Genomic DNA, 14,894 nt, shown 5'->3' with positions numbered 1-14,894 from the left:
GTCTCCATAAATCACCCTTCATATCACCTACAACTTGTGGGTTTATTTATAGAATCTCTTTTTTAATGGCTTCATAAAATAGAGGTTTTGTGTTCTTTACTATATTCGCAGTGACTTGCTCGGTAAATATTTGCTTTTTTTCTTTTTTTTTTTGAGAGAGAATTTTTAAATATTTATTTCTTAGTTTTTTCAGTGGACACAACATCTTTGTTTGTATGTAGTGCTGAGGATTGAACCCAGGCCGCACGCATGCCAGGCGAGTGAGCTACCGCTTGAGCCACATCCCCAGCCCCTTGCTGACTGTTAAAGATTAAACAATAGCTGGGCATAGTGGTATATACCTGTTATCCCAGCTACTGGGGAGAATGAAGCAGAAGAAATCACCAAGTTGAAGACTAGCCTGGGAAACTTAGAGCTCATCTCAAAATGAACTTTCAAAAAAAGGGCTAGAGGGCTGGGGTTGTGGATTAGCGGTAGAGCACTTGCCTGGCATGTACAAGGTGCTGGGTTCAGTCCTCAGCACCACATAAAAATAAATAAATAAATAAAAGTATAAAATATTATTTAAAAAAAAAGGGGGCCAGAGATATAGCTCAGTGATAGAGGGCCTGTAGATTCAATCCCCAGTACCACATATAAATAAGCAAATAAGTACATACAAACATAAAGGTTTTCACTATTTTATTCAGAAGAATGAAAAGTAGATCTGGCATTAGAAAGGAATAATGAGAGGCAGACTTGAGAGTTTTTCAAAGAATAAAATAAAGGATTCTAATGTCTTCCCGTTGACCACTGCAGCCCTTAGACATATATCTTCAGCATGTGGATGTTATTGATAGTAAAGGATCCCAATGAAATGGCACCACTGTGAATACCTCCCATAGACAACACTCGCTAGGATCCCTTGTCCCTACTGGCAAGATTCTTATTATGGGTTGAATTGTGTCCTCCTCCCCTGTTAATATATTGAAGTCCAAACCCCACTCTTCAGAATGTGAGACAGGTTCTTTAAAGGTAATCAAATTAAAATGAGGTCCCTAGGGAGGGCCCTAACTGAATATGACTTGTGTTCTCATAAGAGGAAATGTGGAAACAGAGACAGAGAAAGGATAATGTAAAGAAACATAAGACAGCCCTCTGTAAGCCTAGGACAGGCCTCACAGCCCTTCCAAGGAACCTAAACACCTTGATCTTGGATTGCCAGTCCAGAATTGTGAGACAATAAATTCCTGTTGGTTAAGTGCAGCATTAGCAAATAGTACAGTTTTCTAAAATCTTCTAAATTTAAACTTTTTTTGTTCCTATTACTATTCTTTTAAATTTATATTTAATTAGAAAAAATATTGAAAATTTTAAATTATACTGGCTCTTCAATCAAAGGAATTTTTTCATTTAAAAAGGGCTAGATCCCTTTGTGTTCAAAACACTAGTAAAACTAGGAATAACAGGCACATACCTCAACATTGTAAAGGCTGTCTATGCTAAGACAACAAGCCAACATCATTCTAAATAGAGAAAAATTGAAAGCATTCCCTCTAAAAACTGGAACAAGACAGGGATGCCCTCTGTCACCACTTTCATTTAACTTAGTTCTTGAAACTCTAGCTAGAGCAATCAGATGAAAGAAATTAAAGGGATAGGGATAGGAAACAAAGAACTCAAATTATACTGCTTGCAGACTATATGATTCTATACCTAGAAGACCCAAAAAATTCCACCAGAAATCTCCTAGAACTAATAAATGAATTAAGCAAAGTAGCTGGATATAAAATCAACACCCATAAATCAAAGGCATTTCTGTACATCAATGACAAATCCACTGAAAGTAAAAATAGGAAAATCACTCCATTTACAATAGCTTCAAAAAAAAATATAAGATACTTGGGAACAAATTTAATGAAAGAGATGAAAGACCTCTACAATGAAAATTACAACACGCTAAAGAAAGAAAAAGAAGACTTTAGAAGACGGAAAGATCTACCTTGTTCTTGGATAGGCAGAATTAATATTGTCAAAATGACCATACTACCAAAAGCACTATACAGAGTCAATGCAATCCCAATGAAAATCCCAATGGCCTTATAGAAATAGAAAAAGCAATTATAAAATTCATTTGGAAAAATAAGAGACCCAGAATAGCTAAAGCAATCCTTAGCAAGAGTGAAGCTGGTGGCATTATTACAGACATAAAACTATACTACAGAGCAATCATAACAACAACAGCATGATATTGGCACCAGAATAGATTGTAGACCAATGGTACAGAATAGAGGACCCAGAGTAGCCCATATAACTTCAGTTATCTTATACTAGACAAGGCACCAAAAAACATACATTGGAGAAAAGATAGTCTTTTCAACAAATGGTGCTGGGAAAACTGGAAATCTATATGTAACAAAATGAAATTAAACCTCTCTCACCATGCACAAAATTCAACTCAAAGTGGATAAAGGATCTAGGAATAAAACCAGAGACCTTGCACCCAATGGAAGAAAAAGTAAGCCCAAATCTCCGTCATGTCAGATTAGGTCCCAACTTAATAAAGTTCCTGTAACGCAAGAATTAAAACCAATAAATAAAACCAATCAATAAATGGGATGGACTCAAACAAAAAGCTTCTTATCAGCAAAATAAACAATCAGTGAGGTGAATAGAGAGCCTACAGAATGGGAGCAGATCTTTACCACAAGCACATCAGATAGAGCACTAATCTCTAGGATCTATAAAGAACTCAAAAACCTTAACCCCCCCCCCAAAAAAAAACAAATAACCTAATCAATAAATTGGGCCAAGGAACTGAACAGACACTTTTCAGAAGATGATATATAATCAATCAACAAACATATGAAAAAATGTTCAACATCTCTAGCAATTAGAGAAATGCAAATCAAAACTACTCTTAAGATTTCATCTCACTCCAGTCAGAATGGCAGCTATTAAGAATATAAACAACAGTAAGTGTTAGTGAGGGGGAAAAAAAAAAAAGACACATTTATACATTGCTGGTGGGACTGCAAATTGGTGCAGCCAATCTGGAAAGCAGTATGGAGATTTCCTGGAAAACTTTGAATGGAACCATCATTTGACCCAGCTATCCCACTCCTTGGTTTATACTCAAAAGACTTAAAAACAGCATACTACAAGGACACAGCCACATCAATGTTTACAGCAGCACAATTCACAATAGCTAAACTTGGAACCAACCTAGATGCCCTTCAGTAGATGAATAGATAGGGAATCTTTGGCATATATACACAATGGAACATTACTCAACATTAAAAGGAGTAAAATCATGGCATTTGCAGGTAAATGGACAAAGTTGGAGAATATAATGCTAAGTGAAGCAAGCCAATCCCAAAAAACCAAAGGCCAAATGTTTTCTTTGATATGAGGATGCTGACTCATAATGGCGATGGGGTGGGGGGAACATGGGAGAAATGGAGGAACTTCAGATAGGGCAAAGGGGAGGGAGGGGAAAGGAGGGGGCAAAAGGGTAGGAATAATGGTGGAATGAGTTAGACATCATTCCCCTAAATACATGTGACGGGAATAGTGTGAAAATACTTTGTATACAATCAATGTCTTGAAAAATTGTGCTCTAGGGCTGGGATTGTAGCTCAGTGGTAGAGCACTTACTTAGCAAGTGTGAGGCACTGAGTTCGATCCTCAGCACCACATAAAAATAAATAAATAAAAATAAAGCTATTGTGTCCGTCTACATCTAAAAAATGTTTTTTAAAAAAGAAAAATTGTGCTGTATATGTATAATATGAAATGAATTGCATTCTGCCATCATGTATAACAAATTAGAATAAACCTTTTAAAAATCCAGAGCTGTGCATGGTGGTGCATGCCTATAATACTGGCTATCTGGAAGGCTGAGTCAGGAGAATACTAAGTTTGAGGCTACTCTCAGCCACTTAACAACCCCCCCCCCTTTTTAAACCTTTATTTATTTATTTTTATGTGATGCTGAGGATTGAACCCAGAGCCTCACATGTACTAGGCAAGTGCTCTACTGCTGAGCCACAACTCCAGGCCCAAATCCCCATTTTAAAAAAAAATTGTTCTAATTAATTATACATGACAGTAGAATGCATTTTGACATATCATACATAAATGGAGTATAACTTCTCATTCATATGATATAGAATTACACCGGTCATGTAATTATATATGCACATAGGGTAAAACTGTCCAATTCATTCTACTGTCCTTCCTACCTCCATACCCCCTTCCCTCCTTTCATCCCCTCCATCTAATCCAAAGCACCTCTATTCTTCCCTAGACAACTCCTTATTGTGAATTATCATCTGCATAACAGAGAAAATTCAGCCTTTGGTTCTTTGGTATTAGATTACTTCGCTTAGCATGATATTCTCCAGCTCCAACCATTTACTGTTTACCAGCAAATATTTCATTCTTTAAGGCTGAGTAAAATTCCATTGTGTATATATACCACATTTTCTTTTATCCATTCATCTGTTGAAGAGCACCTAGGTTGGTTCCATAGTTTAGCTATTGTAAGTTGGGCTGCTATAAACATTGATGTAGCCGTGTCACTGTAGTATGCTGACTTTAAGTGCTTTGGGTATAAACTGAAGAGTAGGATAGCTGAGTCAAATGGTGGTTGGTTCCATTCCAGGTTTTCTAAGGAATCTCCATACTGATTTCCATTATGGTTGCATCAATTTGCAGCCCCACCAGCAGTGTACAAGAGTACATTTTCCCCACATCCTCACTAACATTTATTGTTGCTCGTGTTCTTGATAATTGCCATTCTGACTGGAGTGAAGTAAAATCTCAGTGTAGTTTTGATTTGCCTCACACAGGCTAGGCGAGCACTCTACCACTGAGCCATAACCCCAGCACTCATTCATATATGTATATTTTAGTTGCAGTTGAACATAATACCTTTATTATTTTATTTGTTTTTATTTGATGCTGAGGATTAAACTCAGGGCCTCGCATGTGCTAAGCGAGTGCTCTGGCACTGAGCCACAACCCCAGTCCTCATATATTTTTTTGATTTATTGTATTCCTTCTTCTGTGAAGTGTCTGTTCAATTCCTTAGACCATTTATTGACTGGGTTATTTTTCTTTGGTGTTAAGTTTTTTTGAGTTCTTTATATATCCTGGAGATAATGCTCTGAGGTGCTTGTGGTAAAGATTTTCTCCTATTCTGTAGGCTCTCTTTTCACGTTGTTGATTGTTTACTTTGCTCAGAAGAAGCTTTTTAGTTTGAATCCATCCCATTTATTGATTCTTAATTTTACTTCTTGCACTTTAAGAGTCTTAAGGAAGTCAGATCCTAGGCCTACATAATGAAGATTTGGGCCTACATTTTCTTCTATTAGGTGTAGTATCTCTGTTCAACTTCCTAAGTCTTTGACCCACTTTGAATACAGTTGTGTACAGGGTGAAAGACAGGGGTTTAATTTCATTCTGTTACATGTGGATTTCCAATTTTCTCAATACCATTTGTTGAATAGGCTACCTTTTCTCCATTACATATTTTTGGCACCTTTGACTAGTATGAGATAACTGTATTTATTTGGGTTTGTCTGTCTTCTATTCTGTACCATTGGTCTATGTGTCTGTTTTGGTTCTGATATCATGCCATTTTTGTTACTATGGCTTTGTAGTATAGTTTGAGGTCTGGGATTGTGATGCCTCCTGCTTCACTCATCTTGCTAAGGACTGCTTTGGCTATTCTGGGTCTCTTATTTTTACAAATGAATTTCATGATTGCTTTTTCTAATTCTATGAAGAATGTCATTGAGATTTTAATAGTAAATGCATTAAATCTGTATAACACTTTTGGAAGTATGGCTATTTTGACAATGTTAATTCTGCCTATCCAAGAGCATGGGAGATCTTCCATCTTTGAAGATCTTCTTCAATTTCTTTCTTTAGTGTTCTGTAGTTTTTTCATTGTAGCAGTCTTTCACCTTTTTTGTTAGATGAACTGCCCCATTTTTTTTTTTTAGGCTATTGCGAATGGGGTAGTTTTCCCAATTTCTCTTTCAGTAGATTCATTACTGATGTATAGAAATGTATTTGATTTATGGATGTTGATTTTATATCCTGCTACTTTGCTGAATTCATTTATTAGTTCTAGAAGCTTTCTGGTGGAATTTTTTGGACCTTCTAAATATAGAATCATGTCATCAGCAAGTAGTGACAGTTTGAGTTCTTTTCCTATTTGTACCCCTTTAATTTCTCTCTTCTAATTGCTCTAGCTAGAGATGAAACCCTTTCTTAAAATAAAAAATAAAAAGGGCTAGGAACTGGGAATGTAGCTCAGTGGTAGAATGCTTGCTTAGGAGAGCAAAGCTATGGGTTCAATACCCAGTACAGCCCAAAAGAAAAAAAAATCCATACAGTGTTAAGAATCAGTGAAGAGATAAATAGTTTTGATGGTAATCCATGTAACAAAGCATATTGAATTCCTACATCATATTAAAAAATAAATTCCAGATAGTTTATTTCTTACATTCAGATATTTAGTCTAAGTTTTTTTAATGAATATGGAAAAATATCCTTATGATCTAGAGGATAGGATTAAGCAAAACACAAAAGAACAAATCATAAGGAAATGAATGATAAATTTGATTTCATTAAAAGTACATACTTTGGGTTAGCAAAAGTCTCTACAAAGTTAAACTATAGTAGTATTAAGCATGAGCTAAATTTCTTTTTTTTTAAAAAAAAAACCTCTTACATACTAATAAAATAGGTGAAGAATATAAACAGGCAATTTACAATAAACAAATAAAAGATGCTCACTAGTAACTCATGGAATGGAAATTAAAACAATAAAAATTCCATTTCACAGGGCTGGGGTTGTAGCTCAGTGGTAGAGTGCTTGTCTAATATGTGTGAGGCACTGGGTTTGATCCTTAGCACCAAATTAAGAAAAAAAAAAGTATTGTGTCCATCTACAACTAAAAAAATTTTTTTTCAAAAAAAAAATTCCATCTCAAATTGGTAAGAACTTTTAAAATCTGACAGCAACAAAGTGTAGGTAATGTGAAGAACACATACACTAGCTCTTACACTCACTGTTGGTTAACCAGCATTGTTAAGAATATAAATCTGTACAACTACTTTGAAGAATAATTTGGCTGTTATCTCAAAAAGTTTAAGAAATATATACTCTTGGACTCGGCCAATGCCTCTTTTAGGTTTATCCCCAGAGTACACAAGAAGAAAAGGCACAAGAATATTCATTACAAGACAGGCATGGTGGTGCATGTCTGTAACCCCAGCTATTTGGGAGGCTGAGGCAAAAAGATCACAAGTTGGAGGTCAGTCTGGGCAACTTAGTAAAACTGCCTCAAAGGGCTGGGGTTGTAGCTTAAGTGGTAGTATGCCTGAGACCCTGGGTTCAATGTATCTCTGTCTCTTTCTGTCTCTGTCTCTTTCTTACTCACTCACTCACATTCACACAGAGATATTCATTGAAGGGAAGTTTATAATAGTGAAAACTAGAAAAAAAAAACGTTTACCAACAAAAGAATACATAAATATATAATAGTATATTTACACAACAGAATACTAAACAAGAGTTAATATGAATGAACTGAAAATGCATTTATTAACATGAGTAGAACTCAAACACAGCATGAAGTCAAAGAAAATGAGTTGCAGAATCATATGTATATTATACTGCCATTTATTATACATTGTTAATAGATGCATGAGATACATGAGATATATGTCATGTAGATACATGAGATATATGTCCATGTACATACATATACATACTGTAAGTACAAAAACATGAATGGGAAGGAAGCTAACTGGAAAAGTGGATACAAATGAAAGGAGAGCTTCAACTATTAAATAATATTTTATATCCCTTAAAAATCTGAACTAGGACAAAACAATACTTTAAAACCTGGATTTATATTATTCTCTATATATAGTTTTCTATATGCTTGCAATCTCTTATCATTATTTTTTATGTAATTATAGATGTAGGAAAGCCCTCTACCACTCAGCTACATCCCCAGCTCTTATTATTTCATTCTGAGATAGGGTATCTTTAAGTTATGCAGGCTGGCCTTCAACTTGGGATCTTCTTGCCTCAGCCTATTAAGTGGCTGGGATTAGAAATGTGGGCTACCACATCCTGCTTCTCATGATTTTTCAAACAGACAAAGTGAAAATCTACTTAATAATCTCCAAGAGTCACTAAAACTGTATATATTCAGTGCTGTAGGAAACCAAAGCCCTGGTCCTGGGAAAGAAAATGGGATTAGAACCAAACACATGGTTCTTTGGCTAGTGGATTATGGTGAGGGAAGGAAAAGGAAAGATGTGGCTGATATCACATAAAAAACTACCTGAGAAAAGTGTAAGAAAATGTCCTTACCAGTTTCTACAAACTCTAGAACTGTGCATCTTGCAGGAAGAAAACCTCAGAAGTCCCCAAGCAATTTTAAATTTCATTCTCTACTAGAAATCAATTGGTTTTTCCCATTCTTTGGTCAACTGGTGCTCAAGTCTGCCCTTAATGTTTCCAAGATTATGTGAGCAGCGTTTTAATAGTAAGAACTGTGAAAATGCCTTCTTTTACCTGCTATTGAAGTTTTTATCACTGAGATTCATTTTGAAAATGCCACCTTATTCCAGCTGCTTGTGGAAAAGGCTAAATAAGAAGCCTATCTTGGGGCTGGGGATGTGGCTCAAGTGGTAGCGTGCTCGCCTGGCATACATAAGACACTGGGTTCAATTCTCAGCACCACATAAAAATAAAGATTTTTAAAAAATGGTCAAGATGGTAAATTTTAAAAAAAAGCAAAAGCCTGTCTTACTGCTATCATTCTTATGAACAAAACTGTTTCTATATCATTCAAATCATGGCTTTGGCTTGCAGCTGCACAAATAGATTCTATAAGCTTTCCATGATGTGGAGGTTACATCAGCCATAAAATCACTTGAGGATTTACTAACACTGATCAGAATCCATACTTCTGCTGCAGACAGTTATGTTATATATCAGGATTCTGACAAATCCTCCACTTTAATCTTTATATGGAGACACTCAATCTTAGGCAACAAGCATGGTTCTGTGTCTCTCTCCTCTCCCTGAAAGCAAGTCCTACTGTACTCTTTTGATAGTTAGAAAGACACGTCTAACAAGTCTTACCAAACTCTACTGTCAATGCCATAGTCCTATTACTTTCTAATTTAGAAAGTGACTTAACACTTTCCCCAAAAATGTCAGCCCGAGTTTCAGAAAATAATACAAAATCTTAGTAACTGAAAGACAACTTAGAGAACTTGTCTAAACGAGCAAATAAACTGGGATAAAGATAACCCCAGAGTATATGCAGCAGAACTCAGTGGATACTAGATATCATAGACTAAATCTGACTCAATTCCTGGGAGGGCCAATTTTATGTAAGTATTTCAGAATATCAGTTTAATTGGTAAACAAAACACTGTGCACTGATGTGTTAAAACAAATAAAACATATGGATTAAAATGCAAAACTCAAGGTGGGAGGCAAGGGAAAAATAAAGGAACTTTGGGCAAAGGGGAGGGAAGTTAGGGAGGAGGTATGGGGGCAGGAAAAATGGTGGAATAAGATGTACATCATTACCCTAGGTACATGTATGACTGGACATATGATGTGACACTACATCATGTATAACCATATAAGTGTAAAGTTGTGCTGCAATTGTGTACAATGAATCAAAATGTATTCTGCTGTAATATATACCTAATTAAAATAAATAAATTTTAAAAATACCCCCCAAAATGCAAAACTCACATGAATTTTTAGAATAAAATATTTTTTTTTACTTCTGCATCTTAGAGTCTTATGCTCTTAAAGAGAATCAAGCCAGGCACGGTGGTGCATACCTGTAATCCCAGAGGGTGAGGCAAGATTATAAACTCAAGACCAGCCTGGGCAACTCAGCAAGACTCTGATCAACATAAAAAAAAGGGCTGAGGATGTGGCTTAGCGGTAGAGTCTCCTGAGTGCAATCCCCACTACCCCACTTCCCAAAAAGAGAATCAAAGAATGACCAGATATAGCAATCCACTTACATGAAAAGGACATGGTAATCATAATGATAACCACCATTTATCAAGCACTTACTGTATTCTAGACACAGTGGTTTGAGTCTTACATGGTTTATCTCATTTAGTCCTCATAATGTTATCAGGCAATTTTAATAATATAGTTCTTTCCAGTAAATACAGGAGGAAGCAAAAGGTAAAATAACTTTCCCACATTTGCCCAGCTAGTAAATGGCAGAATTGGTGTTTGATCCCCAGGCTGTATGGTTTCAAAGCCTGTGACCTTAACTGCTGCCTGAGAAGCTTGAAATTGAGGCACAGAAAATCTGATTAGTCTTGAACTGAAAGATATTTAATCAAATCATGTATCTTTCTGTTACTCAAGTTTTCTCAGATGCAAAAGAAGAACAATGCTTATTCCTTTCTTCATCCTGATGAGGATCCAGAAGCTCATGGATATATACAAACAGCATCCTATTTTAGAGCTAAAAAAATATGGCTACAGAAAAACATGTATGAGTATTAATGACAATTTTATTCACATTAGCCAAAATGTGGAAATTACCCAAATGTCCATTGGCTAGTAAATGGATAAACAAAATATGTTATATATACACAACAGAATATTCTTCAGCTATAAAATGAAATTAAGTACTGATATATGCTACAACATGGATGCATACTGCAAATATGATTCTAAGCTAAAAACGTCATGTGCACAAGGTCATCCATGTACAATTTCAATTATATGAAATGTGCAAAATAGGCAAATCCATAGTGACTGCAGGTGGATTAGTGGTTGTCAGGGTTAGGACGTGAGTGTTCTGGGTAATAAGGAATGAGAAGTGACTGCTCATGGGTGCAGGGTTACTTTTGGGGGAAGGTGAAATGTGCTTTAATTAGATAGTGGTGATGACTGCAAAACTCTGTAAATATAGCAAAAAAAAATCACTGAATTTTTCACTTTTAAAAGGTGAGGATTATGGTGGGTGTGTGAATAAAGCTCAATAAAGTTTTTAAAAAAATATTTTAAAGAACAATTAGCCAGGGGCTGAGGATGTGGCTCAAGCGGTAGCGCGCTCGCCTGGCATGCATGCGGCCCAGGTTCGATCCTCAGCACCACATACAAAGAAGGATGTTGTGTCCATCGAAAAACTAAAAAAAAATAAATATTAAAATTTAAAAAAAAAAAAAAGAACAATTAGCCAAAATAAATGTAAAAATACTTTGGATGAAAGTTTCACAAACATATTATACTACATCTTAAATATTACGAATTTCATGCTTATAAAAATACATCATATACACTGCACAAAAGCATGGCCTTCTACTATCTCTGCTTGGCTGCCATCTTGTCCTAGGAGAATCTTAATTCACTTCAAAGTACTTAACTCCTCTAGTTCCTGAATACCCGGTTAATAAAATGATAATAAAATGCAATCTAAACTTCTGCTGATGGAAACCCTAGGGACTTGTCCTGCTTTAAAAGAGAAAGGGAAAGAAGCCATAAAACCACCAAGGGCCTATAATCAAGGCCATAGAAGATAACAAGACTCTAAATCTAGTGGAAGTGCTATCTTCCTATATTCTTTTTTTTTTTTTTTTTTTTTTTGGTACCAGGGATTGAACTCAGGGCACTCGACCACTGAGCCACATCCCCAGCCCTATTTTGTATTTTATTTAGAGACAGGGTCTCACTGAGTTGCTTAGTGCCTTGCTGTTGCTGAGGCTGGCTTTGAACTTGCAATCCTCCTACCTCAGCCTCTCAAGCCATAGGGATTACAGGCATGCACCCCCACACCCACCTCTTCCTATATTCTTCTGGGAGCAGCTTATCAGGATTTTCTATAGTGAAATCAGGTAATGGAACAACTATAAGATATTGCTTTAATAAAATAACCATCAACACCAAAACAAACCCTTACCTTCATATGGTGCTCAACAAACACACTATTCATTTTCACCTCAATAGTACTCATATATAGTATAAATTTTTACCCCCATTTTAAAGATAAGGAAACTAAAGACACAAAGTCATCCAGTTAATGAGAGGCAGAGTCAATTCCAAGTTCTGTGGTTTTGTATCATGCCTTGTTAGCATTTTTCTCTTCATCCATCTTGGTACCTATTTTTTACCAGATTAGAAAAAAAGGGTTGAGTCTGCTTTCACAACATGAACTTGGCCCCCAAGAATTCTTAATCTCCCCTTTGCTTGTTTCGATTGGTTGCATTCATTCTGTAAGTCTCCATATGAAACTCTTGCTGATAGTTGCATTAAACAAATATTTTTCAGCAAATAAATCAATCTGGCCAGACCTCTCTCATTAATCTTTCATGAATAATGAATGAAAAGACTCAAACTCATAAAATTTTTATAAGGATAGAGATTCCTTTTCCAGTTGCTGAAAAAGGTTTTAGAATTGACTCAGAAATGCTTTTACTCAGTGGACCTGTGAAATTATTTCTGGAACTGTCCAGTTTTTGCTTTCCAACCAATCAAATGGTGATTGGCTATTCTAGATGGGAAACTCACAGGCAAGACCTTCAGTGCTGGAATCATCACCTTTCACACACATTCTGATATTTCCATGCAACTAGATGTTTTTGAAGTTATTATTAAGCATCGTTTTCCTTCTTTTTTCCTCCCTCCTCTACTGGAAGCATACTTTCCATTTCCTTGTGAGGCATGAAAGTTTTCACCTCTCTCAGAATTCCAACAGGAAGCAACTATGACACAAATGAAATTACTTCATACAGTGTCACTCATCAAATCAGTGGAAGATCCAGGGATTTAGCATACACTGCCCTAGCTAAGCCTTTCTCCAAGACCAACACACTAACCACCACCACATGGACCGGGCAGTGCTCATGAGAGCAGTAGCACTTAGGGATGAAGTAAGAGAAATTCTCGTTTCCCTGATAACTGAAGAATTAGTAGTTTTATTTTCAAAACCCAAGGAAGACTGAGGTACTGATTTTCAGAAGAAGGTGGATTTATTGATGAAGGCATTAATAACATTCCTGGATTTGTTAAAAAGGTATGTTCTGTATTGTGTGCATGTATGAATATATAACAATGAATCTCATCATTATGTACAACTATAATGGACCAATAAAAAACGTGGAAAGAATTTAAATTAGATTTCTACACATTCAGTCCTTAGCCTTCTTTTTTGCAATGATTTTATAGTCTTGACCTTGGTTAATTAATTCTTTATGATACCACCTTACAAAGGCATAAGAATTTCTACTTGATGTGGAAATAAAACAAAAACTTTAATGTAGATACAATGTCTTCTTTCAAAATGCACATTCACAAATGTAATATAAATGAAAAATTACTTGCTCTAGAAAATTTCCCTGAACTACTCAGTTTAAAGATAGCACCTTTCAATATTTGAACTAAATGAACTTACATAGTTTTACCAGGAATGATAGACTTTCTCTAGCAAAGGAATCATAAATCATATACTCTGAGTTATAAGGAAGTCAGACGTCATTAAGCACAACAGCTTCATTTTAAAAATGAGAAGATGCTAAAGTTAAGACTCGCAAAGTCTTACAGATGTTTAACCACAGGCCTGGGTCTTGATTCCTGACTCCTATAAATTCTTTGAGATGGATGATACTTAACTTGCTGGTATCTATTAAAAATCAGAATGTATAATACAAAGAAGCTGTTTCTGCTTTTAATATTTTAGATCATAAATTCTTAACTTGTGACTCACCCTGCTGAGTTGATCCAATAACCTTTGGTTCTGCTCTGATAGCTCCTGGACAGCCCGTGTTTTTTCTCGATCTGCTTCCCGAAGATGAACTTGTTGCCTCTCCAACTCATCCTGTAGCTGTTTCACATCACTCTCCAGCTCTGACACTCGCCCTTCCCACTCCCCTTCTCGGTTCTCAAACCGTCTTCTCAGTTCATGTTTCTCTTGTTCTAAGTGCTAGGTGAAAAGCAAAAAAGGATTAAAAACTTTAAAAAATCCCAGTCTTTTTTGTCTTTTCATATTCTTAACCTTTCCTCTCCCAGTCAGTGAGGACAACAAACCACCTGCCACGGAGGATTAGTTGCCCAATTCACAGCTACATAAATACTCCCTTCAGAGCAAGGGAGGAGCTGGCTTCACAGGGGAAACATCATTTGTATTAGAAATACTTAATGTTTACTTTCCTTGGCATGCGGTTCTAGACTTGGGAATTCACTTGGGATTCAACAAGTCAACTCATGATTTGGTGAACTGTATATTTAAATGACTAAAAATGAGTCCTATAATAAAATATTCATAGTTTTACCAGGGATGATAGACTTTCTCTTTTGATTTTGGGGGTGCTGGAGGTAATCAGGAATTGAACTCAGGGCCCCTTGACACTTGGCCACATCCCCAGCCCTACTTTGTATTTTATTTAGAGACAGGGTCTCACTGAGTTGCATAGCATCTCGCTTCTGCTAAAGCTAGCTTTGAACTCTCAATCCTCCTGCCTCAGCCTCCCAAGCCGCTGGGATCACAGGTATGATTTACCATGCCCGTCCACTCATTGCTTTTTAAAGGGGTCTTCTTGGGAACCATTTATTATGCATGCCTTAATATCAGACCCTTACAACTGCAGAATTTTCAAAGATGCTTCAGATTAATCATTTCTTCTTACAAATAAGGCAACAGAGGCAGTTAAGTGACTAGTTCAAGGTCAGTACTAGTAAATAGCAGGGCTGGGATTTGTGTCCAAGTCACATGACTAATGCTCTAAATTATAGCTTAATAAATATATGTTCTGTATTTTATGTATTTCTGTATTGTTATATATTTCAAAGTCATTAAGACAAGTTCAGATTCAGGTCTACTTTAAATTATGGCCTA

The 14,894-nt window shown here is 36.1% G+C and overlaps 1 protein-coding gene across 2 annotated transcripts in view; it reads right to left on the bottom strand.

Moving 5' to 3' along the window:
* Bicdl1 (BICD family like cargo adaptor 1) overlaps window positions 1–14,894 on the bottom strand; it is a 92,682-nt gene that overhangs the window by 70,983 nt on the left and 6,805 nt on the right. For both annotated transcript variants that reach the window (XM_077795572.1, XM_026403443.2), the window contains exon 2: window positions 13,767–13,982. In XM_077795572.1, coding sequence (XP_077651698.1) covers window positions 13,767–13,982 — 216 coding nt within the window. The remainder of the gene's footprint in view (window positions 1–13,766; window positions 13,983–14,894) is intronic.

The sequence above is a fragment of the Urocitellus parryii genome, chromosome 3, assembly GCF_045843805.1.
Source record: "Urocitellus parryii isolate mUroPar1 chromosome 3, mUroPar1.hap1, whole genome shotgun sequence".
Classification (NCBI taxonomy): domain Eukaryota; kingdom Metazoa; phylum Chordata; class Mammalia; order Rodentia; family Sciuridae; genus Urocitellus; species Urocitellus parryii.
The sequence above is the reverse complement of the archived record's forward strand: the minus strand, read 5'-3'. Positions and strand labels throughout refer to the sequence as shown.